Source organism: Haemaphysalis longicornis, unplaced genomic scaffold (assembly GCF_048455015.1).
Source record: "Haemaphysalis longicornis isolate Haplotype H1 unplaced genomic scaffold, Haemaphysalis longicornis Haplotype H1 scaffold_11, whole genome shotgun sequence".
NCBI classification, from domain to species: Eukaryota; Metazoa; Arthropoda; class Arachnida; order Ixodida; family Ixodidae; genus Haemaphysalis; species Haemaphysalis longicornis.
In genome coordinates, this window is record NW_027526214.1 from 124,049,796 (window position 1) to 124,072,488 (window position 22,693).

The 22,693-nt window shown below is 47.5% G+C and overlaps 2 protein-coding genes across 3 annotated transcripts in view; one reads left to right on the forward strand and one right to left on the reverse strand.

The window, feature by feature from the left end:
- Positions 1-22,693, forward strand: part of LOC144160988 (transmembrane channel-like protein 5) — an 88,631-nt gene that overhangs the window by 23,518 nt on the left and 42,420 nt on the right. For both annotated transcript variants that reach the window (XM_077692050.1, XM_077692052.1), the window contains exons 7-8: positions 2,183-2,299; positions 18,276-18,430. In XM_077692050.1, the coding sequence (XP_077548176.1) occupies positions 2,183-2,299; positions 18,276-18,430 (272 nt within the window). The remainder of the gene's footprint in view (positions 1-2,182; positions 2,300-18,275; positions 18,431-22,693) is intronic.
- LOC144160903 (uncharacterized) lies at positions 9,934-11,207 on the reverse strand. The gene has a single exon (XM_077692001.1). The coding sequence runs from the start codon at positions 11,023-11,025 to the stop codon at positions 10,207-10,209; it is 819 nt and encodes a 272-aa protein (XP_077548127.1). The 5' UTR covers positions 11,026-11,207; the 3' UTR covers positions 9,934-10,206.

Genomic DNA, 22,693 nt, shown 5'->3' on the forward strand with positions numbered 1-22,693 from the left:
ACTTGCTGCAAGTCAGCCCCGCAAATGCAGCTTTCGAGCTCACTGGGTGCTGTCTCATGGGTCTCCTCATGACTACCCAGGCTAGAAAATGCTGGCTGGCTGCACTGGCGTTTTCGGGCCTAGCTGATGTGGTTCCGAAAGAGCTTCACCCCATCTGAGATACGTCTCGAATGGAGACCAACATGTTGCGCACGCAGGTGTATAGTAGTGCATGTAAAGGAGGATGGGCAAAAAAATTGGTGACCAGCTTTTTGTGAAAAAGATGTTCTTTGAAGTTATCGATGCTCTTTACTGTCGTCACTACTGGTTTACTTCCAAGCAAACGCCAAATTTCGCAGGGTATTTGCGAGAAAACCCTGATGCCCCCCAGATTACCAGCTTGAAACCAACATCAATGTTAACGAGTTAGAATTAAGAAGCTTGTGATAGCTCATGATAAAAAAAAAATAACCGAGTGTATCTGTGGGTTTAACCCGAAAAAAAAAAACGAATTTTGGTATGTCTTTTGTACAACCCAATTCCTGCCCAATTAGTATCAGTTTGAAAAATAGCACCCGATTTTTACCCCAAGTTTAAAAAAAAATGTACAAACAAAACAAAAAGAACAATTTTATGCATTCACCATCCATGTTTTGTGTTGCACCTCAATTCATGGGAACTGCTGAGGAACTAGACGAGCAGCAAGTTCTTCTTGTTGCTGTAGTACAGAAGTAGCACTGCAGTGTTGTGTGCACAAGTTTGCGGGGGCAACAAAAGAATTTGGAAGGGTCCGTTTCTTGACTTTCATTTAGTTTTGGGGAGGAAAAAAAATGGTGCAAGGAATCGGGCCAAACTTTTAAAACCTCACAGGTGTTCCCTACGATCACCCCTACTGGCACGATTGTACAGCCTGCCCTCTTTGCACATGGGTTCCAGTTTTAGCGCTGACGTTGCGGCAGTTTTCTATTTTGAACATGTGTACGTGCACATATGGTGACATAGTGACTAAAAGCGACGAGAAAAATGCATCCCCAGGTGGTCCAAATTAATCCGGAGCCCTCCACTACGCCGTGCCTCATCGCCTGCGTTGCAACGGCGCATTAAACCCTACAATCAATCAAATCGATCGCAGAAAAATGCACAACAGAGAGAAGAACTGCACAGGACGAGCGCTTACTAACAACGGAGTTTTAATGAAACCAAAAACGGAAAATCTCGACACAGCGCACCCTTTCGGCACAACATACTCGCGAGGTGGCGGAGGCTTACTTCATATTTTTGTACAATAAGAACGGAACTTGCTTCAGCGCTCTGTCTGCCAGTGCTCCCTCCCTCCTTATCGAGGAATTTGCCTATCTTAAAGATAGCTTCCAGTGATTAGGTGGTGATTCTCGTGGCTTCACAATGTTTGGTCATGATGCTATCGATCTACCAACATTCGCACGGACCGTTGGCTAACTGTTGTGGCGCATGTGTGATTAGTGATTCCTTCACGATTGCTGTTGTTTCAACGCGTTGGTTTTTGCGCCTGCGTGTGTGTTTGTTGCGCCGGACGGATGCGCTGTGGCAAATTCTGGGAGGTACTTGGGACAGCACAAGCCGTTTGCGGGCGCCTAGTTCATTTTTAAGTGCACGTTTCATGAATATTGCTGCGCACCATGCAATCTGTTTGCGTACTTCTGTGTTTTGTTTTTACCACCCGGTGACGCGGCTATGTAATCAGTGTTTCAAGCAAGGTGCATATATTCTTCCCTTTCTTTCAAGTGCTGCACAGGTTATCTTATTTTGGTAGGCAGAGTGTTTGGCCCTGATGTCACGAGCCTAGAATAATCTTTCTTGATCTCCAGTGTTCTCATTGTAATTCGACGCTTCGAGAAACAACCGTGCCGAAAGATAAATACTCCCAGGGCAGCTGCTGCAGTATTCGATTTGCTGAGTTGTTAGGGAGCCCTCCAGTAAACTTGTTTTTTCTTCTGCGTTGTCTTTGGCTACGTGACAATATTTTAGCGGTGTATTACTTGCAATTTATGTGGAGGCAATTCCCTAGGTCTGAGTTAGCTCAAAGAAGGTTTAAAACTGACTGTCCTTGGCGATCTGTATGGGTATCAACTTTGAAATTTGGTGGCAGACTAGCTGAATTTCCAGGGACCGTAATCCTGTGGAGATGGATGTGCAAAGCGTCCCCCGCCCCCTCTTCTTGCAGATGGGCTTTGTGACGGTGCCCCAGCTGATCTACGAGCGGTCTCCAAAGGCCCAGAGCTCCAACTACGAGGACGTCAACTTTTTCCAGCACCCCTTTGTCAACATCTTCACTGGCGCGGTGAGAAGGGCTGCCGACTGCCGCCACCACTGGGGAGAGGCCACACGGGCGTTTCGAAGGCCTTTGAGCTGCCACACGGCGTTTGGGTCGGAGGAGCCCCACCCCCCGACCTTTTGGGTTCTCCAGGCCAGCTCGAAAGCCTATGAAACATAGACAATATTCCTACTCTCAAGCGCAGTTTGTGCATATTTCACACGCAAAAGTAATTATTTACAAGTGGCTTTCAGAGAGCATGCTCTTGATAATTTTTCGCTTGTTCCCGTTTTCTATCACTCAATCCTCTGTAGTCTCAACACTGGCAGTGTGAGGAAAGAAAAATACAGCATAGGAAAACACAGCATAGGAAAAAAACCAAGTGGTGTGGGGGAGCCATGTTGCCTGTTTTATTTCGTGCACATTTTGGTCCTGTTTGTAGGTTAGGCCCAAATGTACCCCTCACGTTGGTGTCTTTTTTGGCAAAGTTTAGCTCTAACGTTAAATTTTTTGTTCAGTTACAGCAGTGATGACACCAAAGCATGGCAGGTGAACGTAGAAGCATTCAACTGCCTTTGAGAATTGTCGTGTGGAGTTGCGGAATTCTGACCACTTTGAACGGCATTTGAAATTTTGACAGCCATTTTACTTTGTCAAATGCCCTTTTGAATGCCCCAGTGGCAGGGGTATTGCTTAAAGGGACACTCAAGGCTCAAAAACCTTTTGTCTTAACAAAAGCATTGTAGCTTTTGTAGACATCCTAGCATCTTTTTTTGGTGGCGAGAGATGCTTTGTTCATTTAGGAATCCACAATCAAATCTGGCATTTCTCTACCAAATACCTGCATCTAGGATGCTATGCAGAGCTCCTAGTGTACTACAGGGCAGCCCATTTATAACATAACCAATTACAGTGGGTGTACAGATATATGTAGTGCGTGATTTTGTGACCACTAATTCGGCTCTTGTAAAATTCACTGCATAAGTATACAGCTTACAGGAACGCTAGAGTTTAAGGGGGGACATGGCTCTTAAAGCAATTTCTTTTCATTTTTAAAGTAAACTCTATAAAACTTGCCAGTCTTGCTGCTTTTTCCCCACTGATTCCAAATATGCCACTATTTTTTGAGTCAGGGGTACGGATACAAAATGTCTGCTAGCACTTCTTAATAGTGCCCCGCAGGGGGCACCTTGTGTACTCAAGGTGTTTTGGTGAGTAGCGCCACCACGGTCCCGAGCTCCGCAGGGGTGCCTACTGTCGTAGGCACTTGGTGTCTTGCAACACCACGAACCCGAGCACATGTGGGTTGGACCCACCCACGTCCCAGCTGTGCGTGGCTTTGGCGTGTCCGGGGAAAAGGGCATCCTGGTGGTTGAGCCAAAGCCAGGGTTGTTTTGGACCTTTATGGCCCCCTGGCAGAGGCAACACACCACTTCGGCCCCCGCTTCCCGTAGACGGTGCCCCCAGTCTGACCCGACCTGGGGGGAATCAGCCAGTCGCCTTTTCCTGTCCTCTTCTTCATTCTTTTGCTTTCCTATCGTCTTTCCTAACCCTGTCCTGTCATCTTCTCTTTTCCTTATTTCGCCGTTTTTTCTCCAGGCGGCGAGGGTTAACCCTGTGCGAAGGCTTCACCCTAGATCCCGAGCATAGGGTTATAGTGGCGAGGTACAGTTAACGTGCGCTTCAAAGCCACGTTCCCTTGTTGGGCTCGGTGGTGGGCGACTGGCCTTGCCACCGAATTGATTCCATTTTCTATGGCTATCTTCTCAGTTCCCGCAAAACACCCTGATCGACCTCCTAAAAGGGGTCGCACGGAAGCACTCCGCACCCAACCACCTCAGGCAGCTTTCAGCAAATACCTTGTTGTACACTCGACCGACGAAAAACCTATCACCGATCTGTCAGTCTTCTTGATTGCAAAGTGTATTGAAAACATTGTTGCAAAAGACTACAATGCCAAAAAGATGCCCTCTGGAGACCTTCTTGTTGAAGTTATGCGAAAAAACCAAAGTGAGAACCTCCTAAAGCAAGAAAAAATTGCCAACTTGACTGTCACAGTTACGCCACACCGCACGCTAAACACTGTCCAAGGTGTTATCTCTGACAAAGAACTCCTCCATGAGACAGATGATGATCTCCTTGAGGGACTGCATGACCAAGCTGTTATTGGCGTCTGTAGAATTATTATGAGAAGAGATGGAGCAGAGATCAAGACCCGACACATCATCCTAACATTTGCTAGCTCTACCCTGCCAGAGACAGTGAAGGCAGCTTTCCTTAGCTGTCGTGTACGCGCCTACATTCCAAATCCAAGGCGATGCTTTAAATGTTAACACTACGGTCATGGAACTCTAGCTTGCCGTGGCAAGCTCACCTGTGCGAAATGTGGCGAGAATGATCACTCTTCTGATGACTGCAAAAACACAATCATGAAATGTCCGAACTGCAGTGGTTCACACGCTGCATACTCACGATCTTGCCCATCTTTCAAGAAAGAAAAAGAGATCATTCAGATCAAAGTAACCGAAAATATCAGTTTCCCCGAAGCACGCCAACAGCACAAGATGTTTTCGGCTGCATCCTATGCAGACGCCGCCCGCCGGGGGTTGGGGCGACGTTTGGTTAGTACTGCGACACAATGCAGCTTAGCTGATGTGTCGCTGTCGTTAACCCCCTCCGAGCAACCACCAGCTCCTGCCTCTACAGCAGAGGCCCTGGTGTGGTTCCTCCTCCTGCTGGGCTGCCGTCCACAGCCGAGCACCCCGCCACTACGTCTGCGGAGCCGTGGAGAATGTGGTGACGGGCGCTGTTGGGACTGGTCCGGCCTCTTCCAGTCCAGCTCCATTGGCCCGCACGACACCCGAGGGCATTAAGAGCATGAACTCAGGTGGCCCCACACGTACTCCTTCCCTTCCCGCACCGCAGGTTCCAACCAAGAAGCCTGTGGCCAACTTAGGAACTAATCCACGAGGTGGATGTCGGATGGACACCATGTCGGTGCCGCCTGATTTGTCTGACGAGGACATGGACACCTCGGCATCTCAACCTGCCCAGCAGGCGCAAAATGAGTGCCGCAGCACTTTTGGCCGTGGGAAAAAACCACCTCATCGTACAACAGGCCCTAAACAAGACTCACTGACATGAACCAAAATAGGCAACTTCTCAACTACATCTTTATTATCTTTAATCCATAATAGCTGTTGAAAACATAGTTCAATGGAACTGCAGGGGTCTCATAAAAAACTTGGATGATGTATATGAACTCCTTTATAAACATCAATCCAGTATTGTTTGCCTTCAAGAGACACACCTGAATCCCAAGCAAAGTAACATTCTCAAACAATACACTGTCTTCAGGAAAGATAGAGATGCCTTTGCTCATTCATCTGGTGGGGCTGCCATTGTGACGCGAAAATCCATTCCATCCCAGTCCATTAGACTACTCACCAGCCTTGAGGCAGTTGCTGTCCGCGTGATCATTTTTGGTCGGCTGATTACAATATGTTCCTTATACATTCCTGTAGTAACCGGCATCCGGGCAAGCGTGGAAAACGTTGCTTTATTTCCCGAGGCGCGCACTGGCAGCCTCACAACTGAAGAACGCGCACCCAAGCCGGGTGCGCCAATTTATACACAAAGCGTCGCTGCTGCGCACGCGCTGCTAGCCAACCGCTGCGCTGATGACACGATCGCGACACGACACTCCCTCCCTGCACAATTCTAAAAACTATCGTAGGTCAAACGGTCCGGTGGTCGTCGTTCCCTGTTGCTCCTCCGCAAAGGGACCGCTTCTTCATTGCTTGCCGACGGCGCTATCGTGGCACGTGTAGCCGGCTCGGCAAGGCGTTCCGTTGTAAGTGCAGCAGGGACCACGTCAGGTGCATGAGGCAGTGCGCATTCAGGGTGGTTGTCTGGATGATTGGTCGATTCAACGCAGGATGGTCGCAGATGGTCAGTGTGCACGAACCTCACTTTGTTTCCGACGCACACCAAATAGGTTGACGGAAACTTGACACGCGTCACTCTGCCAAGCCACCATTTCACCACATCACCGCGCACAGAACGCACCAACACACTGTCACCCACAGCAAACACTCGGGACCGACCTCTTCGCTTGTCAGCCAGAGTTTTCATTTTCTCCCTCCTCACAACCATTTCATTTCGAGTGTCTGGCCGTAGTAACGACAACCTGGTCCGCAGTTTCCTTCGCAGGAATAATTCCGCGGGTGTCCTTCCCGTAAAAGTGTGAGGAGTTGGGCGGTAAGAAAACAAAAAGTTGTCTAGTCTGTGTTGAAGCGACCTCGTAGTGCCTTTTTCAGAATCTTCTAGATTCTGTTTGAGTAGTGCTTTCTTGGTGGATTGCACCGCGCGCTCCGCAGCTCCGTTAGACTGCGGATGATAGGGGGGTGTCAGTGTGTGCCTAACACCATTCGATGAAAGAAAGTCTTCGAACTCTTGTGCACAAAACTGCGAACCATTGTCAGTTACCACTTCCAAAGGAAGTCCATGCGCAGCAAACCAAGATCGCACAACTTCAATCGTCTTCGCGGCAGTTGTTACACCCATAGGTTTAATTTCCAACCATTTGGAGTAGGAGTCTATGGCTAGCAGAAACATTTTTCCTTTTTCTTCTGCAAAATCAAGATGTACTCTTTCCCATGGGTTTTGGCACACTTGCCATGGTGTCAAAGGTACAGGTTGAGCTTCAGGAAGGACAGACTGACAAATTTTGCACTTCCGCACAGTTTCTTCCAGGACGCTATCCATGCCTGGCCACCATAGCATTGACCTTGCTACCGCTTTCATTTTAATTATCCCCAAGTGCTGTGCGTGCAGCAACCCCAAGACAACACTGTGCAAGGACTGCGGCACAACTACGCGATTCAGCCACACAATGCATCCGTTATCTACACTGAGTTCAAACCGGCGCAACCAGAATGGCTTTAACTGCTCGGGTACAGTTTTTTTCCAGCCGTGCCATATCATGTCACGAACGACACTCAACAGTTTGTCCTGTCCAGTTTCGCGCTCAATATCTTTCGCTGTCAGCGGCAACTCATTCAGTGGCGCAAAATAAAAAATATCTTCACTGTGGTCGTCCGTGTCCGGCAGCGGCAAGCGAGACAACGCGTCCGCATGACTGATAGCCGACCCCGGCTTATGCTTTATCTTGTAGCGATAGTTCGCCAAAAATGTGACCCATCGATGCACTCTTGCAGTTGCAACAGCGCTGCCCTGCCGTTTAAGATCAAGCAGGGTTGTCAGGGGTTGGTGGTCCGTTAACACGTTGAAATCTCGCCCGTAAAGATACTTGTGAAATTTCTTCACCCCGAAAACTATGCTCAGGGCTTCTTTTTCTATTTGCGCATAGTTACGCTCGGACGGGGACAACGACCGTGAAGCAAAAGCGATGGGTTTTTCATTCCCGTTTTCAACGTGCGATAGCACAGCCCCTAGCCCGTATTCCGATGCGTCACACGTAATTTGCAGTGGCTTTTTTACATCATAGAGCTGCAAGACGCTTTTGTCGGACAGCATTTTCTTGCAGGTTGCGAACGCCTCGTCGCACTTACGCGACCAATGCCATCTGCTGTCCTTGCGGAGCAAGTCGTGCAGCGGTTCTAGAATCGTAGCCAATTTTGGCAGGAACTTTCCATAGAAATTTACTAAGCCCAAAAAGGCCTTCAGCTGCGTCACGCTAGTAGGTTTCGGCGCCTCTTTGATGGCCACGACCTTTTCGGCCGTAGGGTGCAAGCCATTTTTGTCAATGTCATGCCCCAAATACGTTATGCGCTGCTGAAAGAGCCTACACTTCTTGGCATTTACTTTGATACCATGTTCACTCAGGCGCCTTAGCACCTCCTCCACTCTGTCGTAACACTGCTTGTAGTCTACTCCGGCTATGACAATGTCATCCAAGTAGCAGGCAGTGCCAGGCATACCTTGCAGGATTTGATCCATTACAGCTTGGAAAATTGCTGGAGCACACGCTACGCCATAAGGCAAGCGACGGAACCTAAAAAGGCCCATGTGAGTGTTTATGGTGAGCAATTCTTGTGCTTGCTCATCCAGTTCCAGCTGAAGGTGCGCCTTCGACAGATCAATGACAGAAAACACGGTTCCGCCTTCAAGTGTGGCAAAAATATCCTCGGGCAGCGGCAAGGGGTAATGATCGACTTCAATTGCAGGATTTACAGTCGAGTCCCGCTACAACGAAATTGACGGGACGTGCGAAAAGTTTCGTTGAAGCGAAAATTTGTTGAGGCGAAATCTGCCCAGAAACAACACGGAAAGGCCAGAAAAATAGCCCCGTATGTTTCCGCATCATTGGCAGCATAATACAATGTTTAGAAAAAGGAGTGACGCGCAATAACGTCATGTTTATTCCGGTAACAAACATACCAATGGATACCTGTTTTTTCACTGCACGCAAAGAAGGTGTTACGGAGGGGGCTGAAGAAATGTAGGCGCAAAACGTATTGCTGTACGACAAGGCGTGGCCACCGAGCTGATTACTTGCAGATAGCTGCTAGGCCATCGGAAGCCCCCCTCTCGCTTGTGGCAGGAGCGGTGCCGTTATCTTATCCTCTGACAGGGCACGGCAGCTACTGACCTTGGCAGGCAAGGCGCGCGCGCTTGCATTTAACATGACCGCGCGCTCGCGACTAAGATAGGATGACTTGGCTTCAAGACCAAACACGCAAACATGATTTTTGCTCTTGGCTATGAAGAATGGTAGAAGAAAAACGGCAAGGACAGCTGCTCACAACGCATACATGACGGCGCCGCGCCAGCAGCGGATCACATTCGTGCGATTTCAACTGGATACAGATTGGCTGCAGAGGCTGTAGCTCCGGCTTGGCGAACCGGGCCTGCGCCTCATGTAAAGACGGCCAGCCACATCGTTATCACCATCAAACAATGGCGTCCTCCTATGAGTTGTTTTTTGTTTGTTTTGGGTGGCGGTGTGGGCGCACCGCGCATGTTTTCGGTGAAACTAAGCGTCCTGAATGTATGAAAAGTTACACATAGCTGGCGCTATGGTTATTTTATTGCAAAATAATTGTTCAAACCCTGCCCAAATCATCGAAAATTTCGTTGAAGCGAAAGCAAGCCTGTCAAATGGTTCGTTGTGGCGAGGACTTTGTTGCATTGACTTCTATGGCTAGCTGACGGGGAATTGGAAATATTTCGTTGAAGTGGAAATTTCGTTGAAGCGGAGTTCGTTGTAGCGGGGTTCAACTGTACTGTGATTTTGTAATCCCCACAGTGCCGAAGTTCTGTTCCGTCTTTCTTTGGAACAATCACAAGAGGCGTCGCCCACTTGCTGTGTCTTACCCGATACACTACCCCCGCTTTTTCGAGATTAGCGAAATCTTGCTCGACTCGCTCGCGCAAGGCGTATGGCACTGATCGCGCTTTGCAGAACACTGGGCATGCGTTCTCTTTAAGTACAATGCTTGCTTTGAAACCCTTGATAGCACCAAAACCAGCATTAAATACATCACGGTACTTTTCCGTGAGGGGCGTTTCCCTTTCCAATGCCTGCACGGAAAAAACCTCATGCCAGTTGAGTTTTATCTTTGAAAGCCAATTTCGGCCAAACAGCGGAGGCATCCTTGCGCCTTCAGTCTCTTTAGCAATCACCAGAGGCAATTTGAAACACTGTCCTTGATACTCAACTTTTACGTCGGCTACTCCAGCAACAGCGACAGGTGTACCGTTGTACGTCATTAATTTCACATCCTCTTGCGTGAAACTGGCATTAGGAAAGTGCCTCGCCCACTCTACTTCCGAAATAATCGACACGGCCGCACCCATATCAATTTTTATAGGAACTACCTTCCCATTTATCGTAACGTTTACTCTAAATGGGGGTGTGTCGGAACGGTTCACGTGACACAAAGTAAGCAAATCTCTATCCTCCTGCGGCTCTACACTATGCACAAGTTTCGTTTTACACATTTTCGCAATGTGACCCTTTTTTTACATTTGAAACAGTCACTAGTCAAAAAAGGGCAACTCACAGGAGGGTGGTGTCCTGCACACCGGTGACAGCTCGTTTTAGTCCCTTGCAACGCCTTCTTAGCAGGGCTCGTTTTTCTTCGTCCCGCTTTGCTTGGTTTTCCTTTTTGCGGAGATTTCTGCGTCCCTCGTTGCCAGTACACTTCCGTACTGTCAGAAGATGCTCCCGACTTGTTTGGTTGCAGCATCTCTTTCGTGTCCTGGCTCGCTGCTTCCATGGCGATGGCGACCTTGCACGCATGCTCCCACGTGATTTCTTCGTCCGGAAGGGCCAGTAACCTGCAGCGTACGGCTTCAGTGCGCAATCCCGCCACCAGCCGATCCCGCAGAGCGTCGTTCAGGAAATTGCCGAACTCGCATGTCGAAGCCAGCTTCTTCAATTCCACTATGAAGTCTGCCACGCTTTCATGTGGCGCTTGTTGGCGTTGGTTGAACCGATAGCATTCGGCGACCAGTGAACGTTTTGGAGTGTAATGTTTCTTCAGCACATTCACCGCTTCCACGTACGATGCCTTGGCCGGTGTCTTGGGCAGCAGTAAGCTCCGGAGCGTAACATAGGCGGTTTCCCCTATGGCCGTTAAGAAGACTTGCAGTTTCTTCTCTGCAGCGATGTCATTGGCGGCAGCGAACAATTCGAAGCGTTCCAAGTACACCTCGAAATTACCGCTGTCCGGCTGGAACTCCGGCAACGTGCCGACGGTTTGGCTGTGCAGAACGGGCGCAGTCATTTTAGAAGCTCGGTGCGGATCCCGTCCTCGTCGCCACTTGTAGTAACCGGCATCCGGGCAAGCGTGGAAAACGTTGCTTTATTTCCCGAGGCGCGCACTGGCAGCCTCACAACTGAAGAACGCGCACCCAAGCCGGGTGCGCCAATTTATACACAAAGCGTCGCTGCTGCGCACGCGCTGCTAGCCAACCGCTGCGCTGATGACACGATCGCGACACGACAATTCCCCCGGATCATCAGTTGTCTACCTCAGAATTTGAGTCGTTGGTAAATGAGCTTCCTGAACCATTTATCTTAGTTGGAGATCTAAATGCACACAACAAACTCTGGGGTTCTCAGAGGGCGAACTGACGTTCGCGGCCGCTTGATTGAACATTTCCTAGTGTCATCTGGTGCATGTTTGTTCAACAAAAAACAGCACACATATTATAACATTACACACAACACGTACTCACACATAGACTTGGCAATCGGTTCTGCTGTTCTTTTTCCACTCGTTGAGTGGCAGGTGGAGAAAAACCCGCTTGGAAGTGACCATTTCCCAGTATTCCTGAGATGCCTAGACAGAGACCCTTACACTCCCACCTCAACTAAAAGGTTTAAAGAAACCGCTGAAGACTGGGAGAAATTCAAGCAGAAATCTCAACTCGCACACAGTTCCATAGAACACTTGGGCATTGATGAAGCTTGTAGCCTTGTCACGGCACATATCCTTGACGCTGCAGAGAACTTCATTCCCCAGACTTCTGGTAACACAAGTAACCTAAGGCGGCCCTGGTGGAATGAAGAGTGTCGACAAGCACGCCAGGCACAGAACAAGGCGTGGGGCATTCTTCGCAGGTACCCCACTGCGGACAACCTTGTAGCGTTCAAGCGCACCAAAGCCATGGGAAGGCGCATTCGCCGTCAGGCCAAAAACAATAGCTGGAGGTCCTTCTTAACTTCAATAAATTCTTTCACCGATACAAGAAAGGTTTGGAACAGGATAAGAAAACTAAATGGACAAAGCACACATGGCTTACCCCTTGTTGACACCACTGGTGGCACCCTAGAGGACCAGGCAAACGCGTTGGCACAACACTTCGAACACGTCTCAAGCTCTTCACATTACACCAGCACATTTATACACTACAAAAAGTCAGCTGAGCGGAAGTCCATACGTGACCACAAGCAATCAAAGGACTCCTATAACTCTCCATTCTCCCTTCACGAGCTCATGACTGCGTTGGCTGGCTGCAAGCCTTCGGCGCCAGGTGCAGATAACATTACGTATGGCATGATCAAACACCTTCATACAGACACAATCAATACTCTCCTGTTTTTATTTAACAGAATATGGCGTGCTGGGCACTTTCCTAAGGCATGGAAACAGGCTATTGTTGTGCCACTGCTGAAAGAGGGAAAGGATGCATCCTGTGTTTCAAGTTATCGTCAAATTTCCCTGACCATCTGCTTGTGCAAGCTGTTCGAAAAAATGATCAACAGAAGGTTACTATACTTCCTGGAATACAATGGTATTCTGGACAGCTGCCAGGCAGGTTTTCGGTCGGGCAGATCAACAACAGACCAACTTGTCGCTTTTGAATCCTATGTGAAAAATGCCTTTGTTAACAAACAGTTTTGTATGTCCATATTTTTTTTATCTAGAAAAACATATGACACTGCCTGGCGCTACGGCATCCTGCGAGACCTGAAATCTTTTGGAATTTGTGGGAATATGCTTAATGCCCTTGAAAGCTATTTGTCTGAACGAACATTCAGAGTGAGGGTTGGGGCTGCAGTATCCGCGCTGTATATGCAAGAAAATGGCGTTCCTCAGGGTGGAGTACTTAGTTGCACACTTTTTATAGCTAAGATGAACACACTTGGAAAAGCTCTGCCCCGTACCATTTTTTACTCCATTTACGTGGATGATGTTCATATCAGTTTCCGGTCCTGTAACCTGTCTATCTGTGAACGGCAGTTACAACTTGCCACAAACAGGCTTGTAAAATGGGCCGACGAAAATGGCTTTAAGCTAAATCCTCAAAAGAGCACATGTGTCTTATTTTCCAAGAGGCGTGGTATTCACCCTGAGCCCACCGTCCAGCTCAGTGGAGTGGCTGTGCCTGTGAAGAAGGAACACAAGTTTTTAGAGATTGTGTTAGATGAAAAGCTGTCATTTATTCCACATATAAAGCTACTCAAAATAAAATGTATAAAGGCAATGAATATCCTGAAAGTCCTCTCCCACCACTCCTACGGTGCAGATAAGATGTGCCTGCTGCGTCGCTACAACAGTTTAGTGAAGTTGCGGTTGGACTATGGGAGCGTAGTATACGGGTCAGCTTCGAAAACCGCTTTAAAAATGCTTGACCCTGTTCTGCACCTTGGGCTTCGCCTTTCGTCAGGAGCCTTCCGAACGAGTCCTGCACAAAGTCTATATGTGGAATGTGACCAGTGGTGCCTGGAAGACCAGCGCTTATACACAGACCTATTGTATGCTGTGAAGACAACATCTATAAAAAATCATCCTTCCTCACTTATTATCCACGACAGCTCTGCCATGCACTTGTTTCTCAGTCGGCCGTCTATATCTCTGCCCTTCTCGTTGAGAGTGAAAGTGCAAGCTGAGGAGCTTGGGATTTCTCTTACCGAGACTTACAGAACTTCGATCACAGACCTTGTTGCTCCCTGGGGAATGTCCCCGATTTCTTGTGATTTATCTTTTAGAGCCATTAACAAAAGAACTGCACCAAGAGAACTCATCTTGCAGCACTTCTTACATCTACGACACAAATATCCCTACACAACGTTTTACACAGATGCCTCCAAGTCCGCCCATTCTGTGTCATGCGCTGCACATGGCCCAAACTTTGCTATCACAAAGACAATGAACAAAAATACCAGTATTTTTACAGCTGAGGCACACGGCATTTTAACCACTGTGGAACACATTACAGAAACCAGAATACACAGTTCCATTATTTTTACAGACTCCCTGAGTGTAGTATTAGCTCTCCATTCAGGAAAACCAACGAGAAACATTATTTTAAACCGTCTTATCAAATCCATAATGTCTGCTTACGCTCTAAAATTGACTGTAGTAGTGTGCTGGGTACCTGGGCACAGCGGAATTTCGGGCAATGAAATTGCTGACCAGAATGCTGCTGTGGCGGCTCTCCGCAGTGTTGTAGATATCCCACATGTGCCCTACCTAGACATGAAACCACTAGTTCGGAGTATGCTTCGGAGGCGCTGGCAGGTACAGTGGGACACACAAATCGAAAACAAACTGCACATTATAAAACCACACATAGGGAAATACAACACAGAGAAACGGAACAGGTTCACAGAAATATCAATATGCAGATTAAGTATAGGTCACACACACGCTACACACTCATATCTTTTAAACGGAACCCCACCACCATCTTGTGAGAAATGCGGACGAAGACTTACAGTCCTCCATGTATTGATTGAATGGTTGGCATACCATGACGCAAGGAAACGACACTTCCCAGAACTACCGTATTTACTCGCGTAATCCTCGCACTCCTAATGTGAGCCACCAAAACTTTGATTTTTTGGTTCCTCGCATAATTCTCGCACCCGCAACTTTGCAGCGGCGAAGTTGCCTGCTCGCGAAACCCGCATGGTGCACGCGCTCTCCAACGCGCGCCCTCCCCCGTGGCCTCTCCGTTCGGCGGAGAGCGCTGTGTATCCAAGGCCATCCAGGCGCCCTAACTACCTGCATGGCTACTCCCTAACAGGCGCCCTAGCACGCTACTCACACTGTCCTTGAGCCGGTTTCGCGCATGTTTCGCGTGCGCGCAACTAGACGGTGTTCGCGCAGCCCGCTGTCGTGTCGTCGTGTCGCCGTCGTGGTCCCGTCGTTGAGCGGCAACAGTCAGACTTTGGGTCACTCACGTCAGTGGTGGATAGCTCGCTGCCATTTTGAGAACTTTTTGATCTTTGTTTTGTGCTTGGTGCCGCTTCTCCATGGGGAGGAACGCCAGCTACACTGCCGCTTTCAAATTGAAAGCGAGAGAGTACGCGATCGAACACGGCAACCGTGCCGCAGGCAGGCACTTCGGCGTCACCGACTTCAGCGTGCATTACTGGAGTAGGGCACACACATACGACGACGAGATAGGGCGCGCGCCAGAAAGCAAAGGCGGCAATTTCATGATCACTGATCGACGGGAGACTGTTTACGTTGTAAATAATAAAATAAAAAGAAATAGCTGCTGTTGGCAACACTGAGCTTACATATACAAAAAACGACCGCTACATTTAGCGGGATTGGCATAAGGCAAATTGACAACACTGTGCACCGGATTTTTTTTTCCCCCGCATAATTCTCGCACCCCTAACTTTGCATTGACTTTTCCGAAAAAAAAGTGCGAGGATTACGGTATACACCTACACAATACCCTTACACCCATCCTTGTTTTTATCTGATCAACCCCCGATTAGAAGTGAACGCCTTTTAGCCTATCTCGCTGACATTGGATTTTTAGCACTCATCTCATACCATGTGTGACATCAGGGCCACCCAATGCAAATAGTGAGGGTGGTTCTGAGTGTTTTCATAACGTGCCAGGGACGTCACCGCCATCCTTGTTATGTTATGGCGCTCCCAGCACACACATAAACATCATCACTGTTACCTCTCATCTTATTCATCTTCGCTTCTTAGAATAAGGGCCCTTTACACCCATATATACACTATTTTTATCAAGTACATCACAATCATCGCCATGGCATTTTAACAAATTTGACAAAACAAACATTGTCTTGGCGCTCTTTGGCCTCAGACGCCCTTGCGCCAATAAAATATACATAGTAGTAGTAGTACTTCTTAATAGTGTTGTTAGGTCAAGAATAGACTACGCCTGCATTGTATACCAGTCTGCAACCAAAACAGCACTCAAAATGTTGGACCCAGTATACAACCTGGGGCTTCGCTTGGCCACAGGAGCATATCGAACAGCGAATATTCGAATCGAATATTCCATATCGAATATTCCATCCCTTCATGTCGAATCAAACCAGTGGTCTCTAGGGTACCAGCGCGCCTACACTGCTCTGATGTATGCCGCAAAGATGACTTCTTTGAAGGAACACCCTCTGAATACCATAATGAAAAATAACACAACTGATCATCTCTTTGAAAACCGACCATCCATAGCTCCACCTTTCCCGCTGGCAGTTTCACACCTCGTCAGCGAGTTCCAAGTTCCTCTCACTGATGTCTACTGTACCTCAGTTTATGATTTGGTCGCTCCGTGGGACACTTTCCCAATTCACTGTGACATGTCCTTTAGAGAAATACAAAATAAAAATGTACCAAACTTTGTCATCACTCAGCATTTTCTGTTCCTCCGTGACAAATACAAGGCAGCTGAATTTTACACAGATGCTTCAAAAACTACCACAACCGTATCCTGTGCTGCAAATGGCCCCCTACTTAATATATCCAAAACAATGAACAGGAACACAAGTATATTCACTGCAGAGGCGCACGGTATTCTACTGGCTTTGAACCACTCTCTCAGTGTCGTCTCAAATCTTTCATCTCGGAAGGTCAGTAGAAACCCTACTTTTAATTGTGTTTTAAGAGCTCTCCACTCTGCTTATGGCCTGAAACTCATTGTCACAGTCTGCTGGGTTCCTGGCCACTGCGGCATTCCTGGAAATGAAGCTGCTGACCATAGTGCTGCAGCTGCCGCCCTTCGAAGCAGCATAGACGTAAACAAGGTCCCATATCAAGATCTGAAACCTTTTGTGAAAAGGAAGCTGCGGGACCACTGGCAGCAACAATGGGACAGAGAAGCAGAGAATAAACTACATGCCGTTAAACCCAAAATAGAAAAGCCCTCTGCTGAAAAACATGACAGATTTATGGAGGTAGCCTTATGCAGATTGAGAATTGGCCACACACACATCACACACTCATACCTTTTAACGGACGCAAACAAGCCACATTGTCATCGGTGTGGGGGGCAGCTCTCAGTTCTTCATGTGCTTATTGAATGCAAGATGTGCAACACAGAGAGAAAACGTCACTTTCAAGAAATGTAGACTCATTGCATACCCTTGCACCCTTCATTATTTTTAGCAGATAGTCCCATGTTTTCTTACAGAAGAGTCTTTAATTACCTTGCCGATGTTGACTTCTTGAAGTACATAACATACTCCCCATGATCTCACTTGGCCTCATGTTCCGTCACAAAACAATGGCGGTATTGTGGGGTTTTTAACACCTTGCATACCAATATTCCTTACTTTTAATTATGACCCTATACACCAACTTCCATAGTTTAATTTTGATGTAGTGGATTTTCTACAGATTCCATTTTAATATCGCCTCATAGCATCCCACCATTGTCATGGCGCTCTTTGCCCTCGTCGGCCTTGCGCCATAAAACCCTAAATCATCATCATTTTTTGAGTCAGTCAGTTAGTCCCAAGATAGTTAGAGATAATTGGCCATTTTTGGAGGAACAATAGAAAAAACATTCTATGAACCCTGGTGAATGCAATAAGAGGATCGGTTTTTTGATGCACCGTTTGGAACTAATTTTACAGGTCAATAAACTTTGGTGTTTTAAATAGGCATTAAAAATAGTTCCTTGCCACTGGTGCCACCAAAGTTTAATGAGCTGTGAAATTAGTTCCAACCAGTGCATCAAGAAACCAATTCTCTCATTGCACTCACCAGGGTTCATAGTATTGGAAAATGTAAAGATTACAGTTTTATGACTACCACTCTTTTGTCTATTGTTCCTTCAAAAATGGCTAATTATCTCTAGTTATCTTGGGAACTAATTGACTGACTCAAAAAATAGTGGCGTATTTTCAATCATTGGGGGAAAAGCAGCATCCAAAAAGGGCGCCGACAAACTCCAGTTGTGAGACTGGTGAAAGCGGGGTTTTGTGAATGGAAGGGTGGGTGCCTGGGTGGGAACCATTGTTCTGCTGGCATGCATGATAGCGACCAGTGGTTTCAACAGTGCAGAGCAGTCTGCACTTTCACCTGCGGAAAGCGTAGAAGCGTATCTGATCCGAAGTGGCACTGTCCCAAACTGAAGTTTGGCTTGTTGCATTGTTGTCTGGTGAATTGTCTTTGAAATTGACGCTGTTCTCTCCTGTTTGCCCCGCACTTTTCGTTGGACAATTTCTTGTGCCGTGTGAGGTTGTGCCTGCCGTATGAAGTGAAAAAAGCCAGCCCGGTCCGACATTCCCCCGCTCCTGCCGCTGCTGCAGGGGGTGTTTGCGGACACGGTGATGTACTACGGCCACTACACCAACGAGACGGTGCGGTGGCCGGAGGGCAACCCCCTGTCCTACCGCCTGCCCCTGGCCTACTTCTTCACCGTGGCCGTCTGCCTGCTTGCCTGCCTCGCCTCCCTTGCCTACAGGTGCTCGGGGGGGGGGGGCTCCGTTGCGGGGGGCGCCTTGAATGGCCTCGGCACCAACGGTGCAGAAACCCAGGGAGGGCCAGGAAGGGCGTGCCGGCCGTGTTTGGGTGATTACATGGGATTAAGGCGGGACCAAGGTGGATTGAGGGCGGCCAAATAGCGTGGCTGCTGTGTCAGTGGGCAAAGATGTGTATCAAGGGGACTAACACCAGGCTTTCACAGTCAAAGAAAGTAGGCAGTGCCCTGAGAGAGCTTCTTCTGTTTCCTAATTATTTTTGATCGACCAGATTTAGGGGAAATCCCCAAGGTGGAGTGAGTTTCTGCAAAGGAAAGTTTGACATCCACCTGAATGCAGCCACATGGCTACAAAGTTGCTGATCAATTCGTTCTCGCCCTACAAACGACTAGCCTGCTGGTTAGCTCAGTTGGTAGAGCAACCGCTCCGGTTAAGCGGTGGTCCCGGGTTCGAATCCTGGGCCAGGACGAATTTTTCTTCAACTGCAAAGTTTCTGAAGAAGCTGTTTAGCCTTCCTTTGTAGCCGTATGGCTGCATTCAGGTGGACGTCAAACTTTGCTTTGCCTAATTATTTTAGTTGTATTTTGTATGTGCGTTGGCATGTATCCTGTACTGCCATTTCTGCCTTACATTCAGTGCTGCCTGTGATGCACATTGATGTGCCAATATTGAAAACATCCAAGGATTCCTGAACAGGCTTTGTGGACTATACTATTTGACTAGCAGGGTCCTTTTACCATGCGAAATAGTTGTGTCTGAAAATCATGAATACAGTTGAACCTCGATATAACGAACCTTGATTTAACGAAATTCGCGATATAACAAATTTTTTCAAGTTTTCTATCAAAATTTTGCTAAATCCATGTATTTTTATCTCGATTTTACGAAGTAATTTTGCGCGGTGCTTTCGATTTAACGAAGTTACGGCGAGAAAGGAAGAACGAAATTCCGGTCGAGGCACGTTTTATTTTGCCTCTCAGAGCCTACATTGTAAACATTAGGTACCCACATGAACTCTTAAAAGGCTAAAATGAAAGAAAAGAGGTGAATTATGCGGTTGACAACAATTAAAAGCGATGAAAGCTGCTGCTCAAAAACCGCTAGCGGCCATGGACGGTTTAATAGTGCGGCCACCATTTTGACGTCTCCATCGTTGCCTACGCCAGCGCCCTCTATGCTTAGGCTGCCGAAGCCTACTTCAAGTGTTTTTTTCTACGCGTCTTGCTCACGGTGCTGCACTAGGTTGTGCTTGCTGATAACCGCATTAATTTTTTGTTCGTCCATCATTAGATGAGTCTTATAAGCAGCATGAGCACTACAAGGGAAAGAAAAGTGTTCCGAACAAGAGCCTGAGGAAGCGTCGGTGAAACCGAAGGCCACCGAAGTGATGGATGCCCTCGACGTTCTGCGGAGGCACACAGGCGCTCGCGAATGTTTGAGAGCAAGCCTTGTTAGCGCTGTCAGCATACGAGCGTCACGTAAAGCCCACCCTGATCAAGAAACGCTGGTGGCAATAAATTTTCCTCCGAACGTGGTCAAAACGGTTCATTAGGCAGCTGCGATGCGGAGAAATCGGTTTCTTTAGGGCTCAGCCGGCATACAAGTAATTGCTTAATCAAATTTGGTGAGAAGATATTTAAGGGGGGACGCGGCTTTCAACTTCGGAAAAATCACCAAAACATCGTTTTTTTGAAACCCGCATATTCGGCTTCTATGTTTCCTATTCTGTGCGTCTGCAAAGTTTTTACGCTGAAAAGCGTCGCAAAGTGGCATAAAAAAATACTTTTGTCAGGCGCGGTGACAAACTATCAGCGCAAAAGGGCGAAAAAACGGCAATTTTCGGAGCGCTCTATCTCCGCAACGGTGCCACCGGGCGCGGCCATTTTAATATGGTTAGATCGGCCGAGCGATCGTCTTTCCGGTTCCGCGCGTCTCTTTTATCTTCGTTCATTCACAAACGCACAAACGGCAGAAAAGAAACGACGCACAAACGAAGCTAGAAATAGATGCTGAAGCGCTATTGGTCCTCCGGTCGGGGCGCAGAACGACGACCCTCCTGATTGGATGTCGCGGGCGCAACGCAAGATGGCGGCTGCCTGAGCTGCGTAGCGAGCGGATTGAGTTCATTTTCGCCGCTTCGCTCGGCCGAGTTTCTGTTCAATCTGTGGTATTCAACACGGACATTATCGCGATGGGAATGCCAGAGATAACGAGCCAGATTACGGGAAGTTGTGTGGCTCGAAAGGCGGAAGTCATCGAACGCTTCGTGGTGCGCGTGACTCCACCGTCGCCAGACCCCGGAGGGTGACGCGGTGTGCGCGCTTGCGATAGCGGTTCGTGAAGTGAACTTTTAGTCGGATTTGCGATGTTTACACGCTTAGTTATTGCTGTGTTTTGACTGTGGGCTCGCTAGCCTTGAGAAAGAAACGGTCGACGCGTCAAACGCTGCGGCGCGCACGGCATAGCCGACGCGCATTGGAGCATCACATGACTGGGCAACCGGTTACGATTGAACGCCAGTAGTTGTAATTAATGCCTGCGACGTTAGTTTTAATCTTAAAAGCGACCTGACCAGCCATATCAGGTATAATCAAAGCTCGATATGTCGCGGTAAGCGTGCGCTGCGATGCGCGCGAGCCATATCGCCTTTCTTGCGCAACGTTTCCCGTGCACTTGTAATTTTCATGCAAACAGGTTTGAGTTAGTAATATACGAATAAAAATATGCTCTCTGCGTTAAAAATGTACGTTACTGTGGCAGCATTTAACAGTGATTTTTTTAGGGAAATTATTGATACCATTGCTCAGGGCATACTGGCTGTGCTGCGAAAAATATTGGATGCCTTGAATGTCAAAAGTAGTAAAAAAAATATGCTCTTGCATTGAAGTTGGGTGTTATGCAGAATACTCTACCAAGCTTCAAAGTAGCTCATTTTCAACCTTGTGGTATGCAAACTTTTGGCAATGAACACCTGCACTATGAGTACTAAGTTGCTGGGCCAGGCAAGATAAAACATGAAAAAATAGCCAAAAATGTTCAAATTTAAGTTTAAAAAATGCTTAACTTGTTGCCATGGTGACAACACTGCAAAAGGAGGTTGTCCAGTGCGATACAGCCAACCAACTAACCTACTTTGCATTGAAAGCCCATTGAAACCCATCTCCCCTCCGTTTGGTTTGCAAAGGGGGGTATGTACTCTTCACGGAGGAGCTGAAAATGATGTTTTCTGGAAAGAGAAAGGCTGAAAAGGCACTCCAATTTCAAGGCAAGGCCTTCCAGAAGCCCCATGTTCAAAAGGACATGAAAGGCTACAACCGTGACGACTTTTGATATGTGAAACCTATGTTGCAACTTCGGAAGCCGTTTTCTCAAAACAGTTTTTTTTGCCACCTGTGTCGCTTGTCCCAGGGATTTCTTCGTGACTGCTGGGTCTATTTTGATTCCGTTTCTTGCATTACATTCCTTGATGAACTGTTCAGGTCGTGACACTTTTAGTTTTCCAGATTTGTTTTTTGTGATTTTTTTATTCAAATAATCGTTCACAGTTGACATGCCTGTTGCACATTAACCTCTAAAAAAATGAAAACTAAAAAACATTGTGTTGTAAAAAAAAAATTCTAAAACTGTCACGACCTCGTCCATTCATTTGGGAATGCAAAGCACTTCGAACAAGTTTTCTATCGTGTTTTATAAGCCGCTCAAGCTCGGTACAAGCGGAACAGAAAGAAAATTTCATGCAAAAAAAAGTTATCAAAATATTAACTTCAAATTTTTATGGTGTTATCACAGAAGCATTTCCAGTTGCTGTGCCAATTTTCATCAAAATCCACAAAGAAATAAAAAAGTTGATTTTGAAAGCCACGTCCCCCCTTAATGTAAGCTTTCCGCTTTAGCGGGAGCACGTAAGCGCTGCTCCACAAAGTACTCCGCTCAACTCTCAATCATGGCTTTATCTCGAGTGTCGTGGTTGCATCACGCGCCCATACTGCAGAGCCTTTGTGCATGAAAAAAGTCTTTCGAAAACTTTATAGCACCCTTCCGCTGTTGGCCCGCCGCACCCCTCAACGCCTGAACGGACGAAAAGAGGCGTAACTTCGAACCAGCACCTCACCGGGGTGAAGTTCACGGGGCATGGACGCGGGTTCAATTGACTAACAGCGGCGTTTAGTAGTGGCCGAAATGAAAACCTAGTCTGCTATCATATTTAATGAGGCGTCGCGGAAAAAGCACCGGTTTTACGACGACAC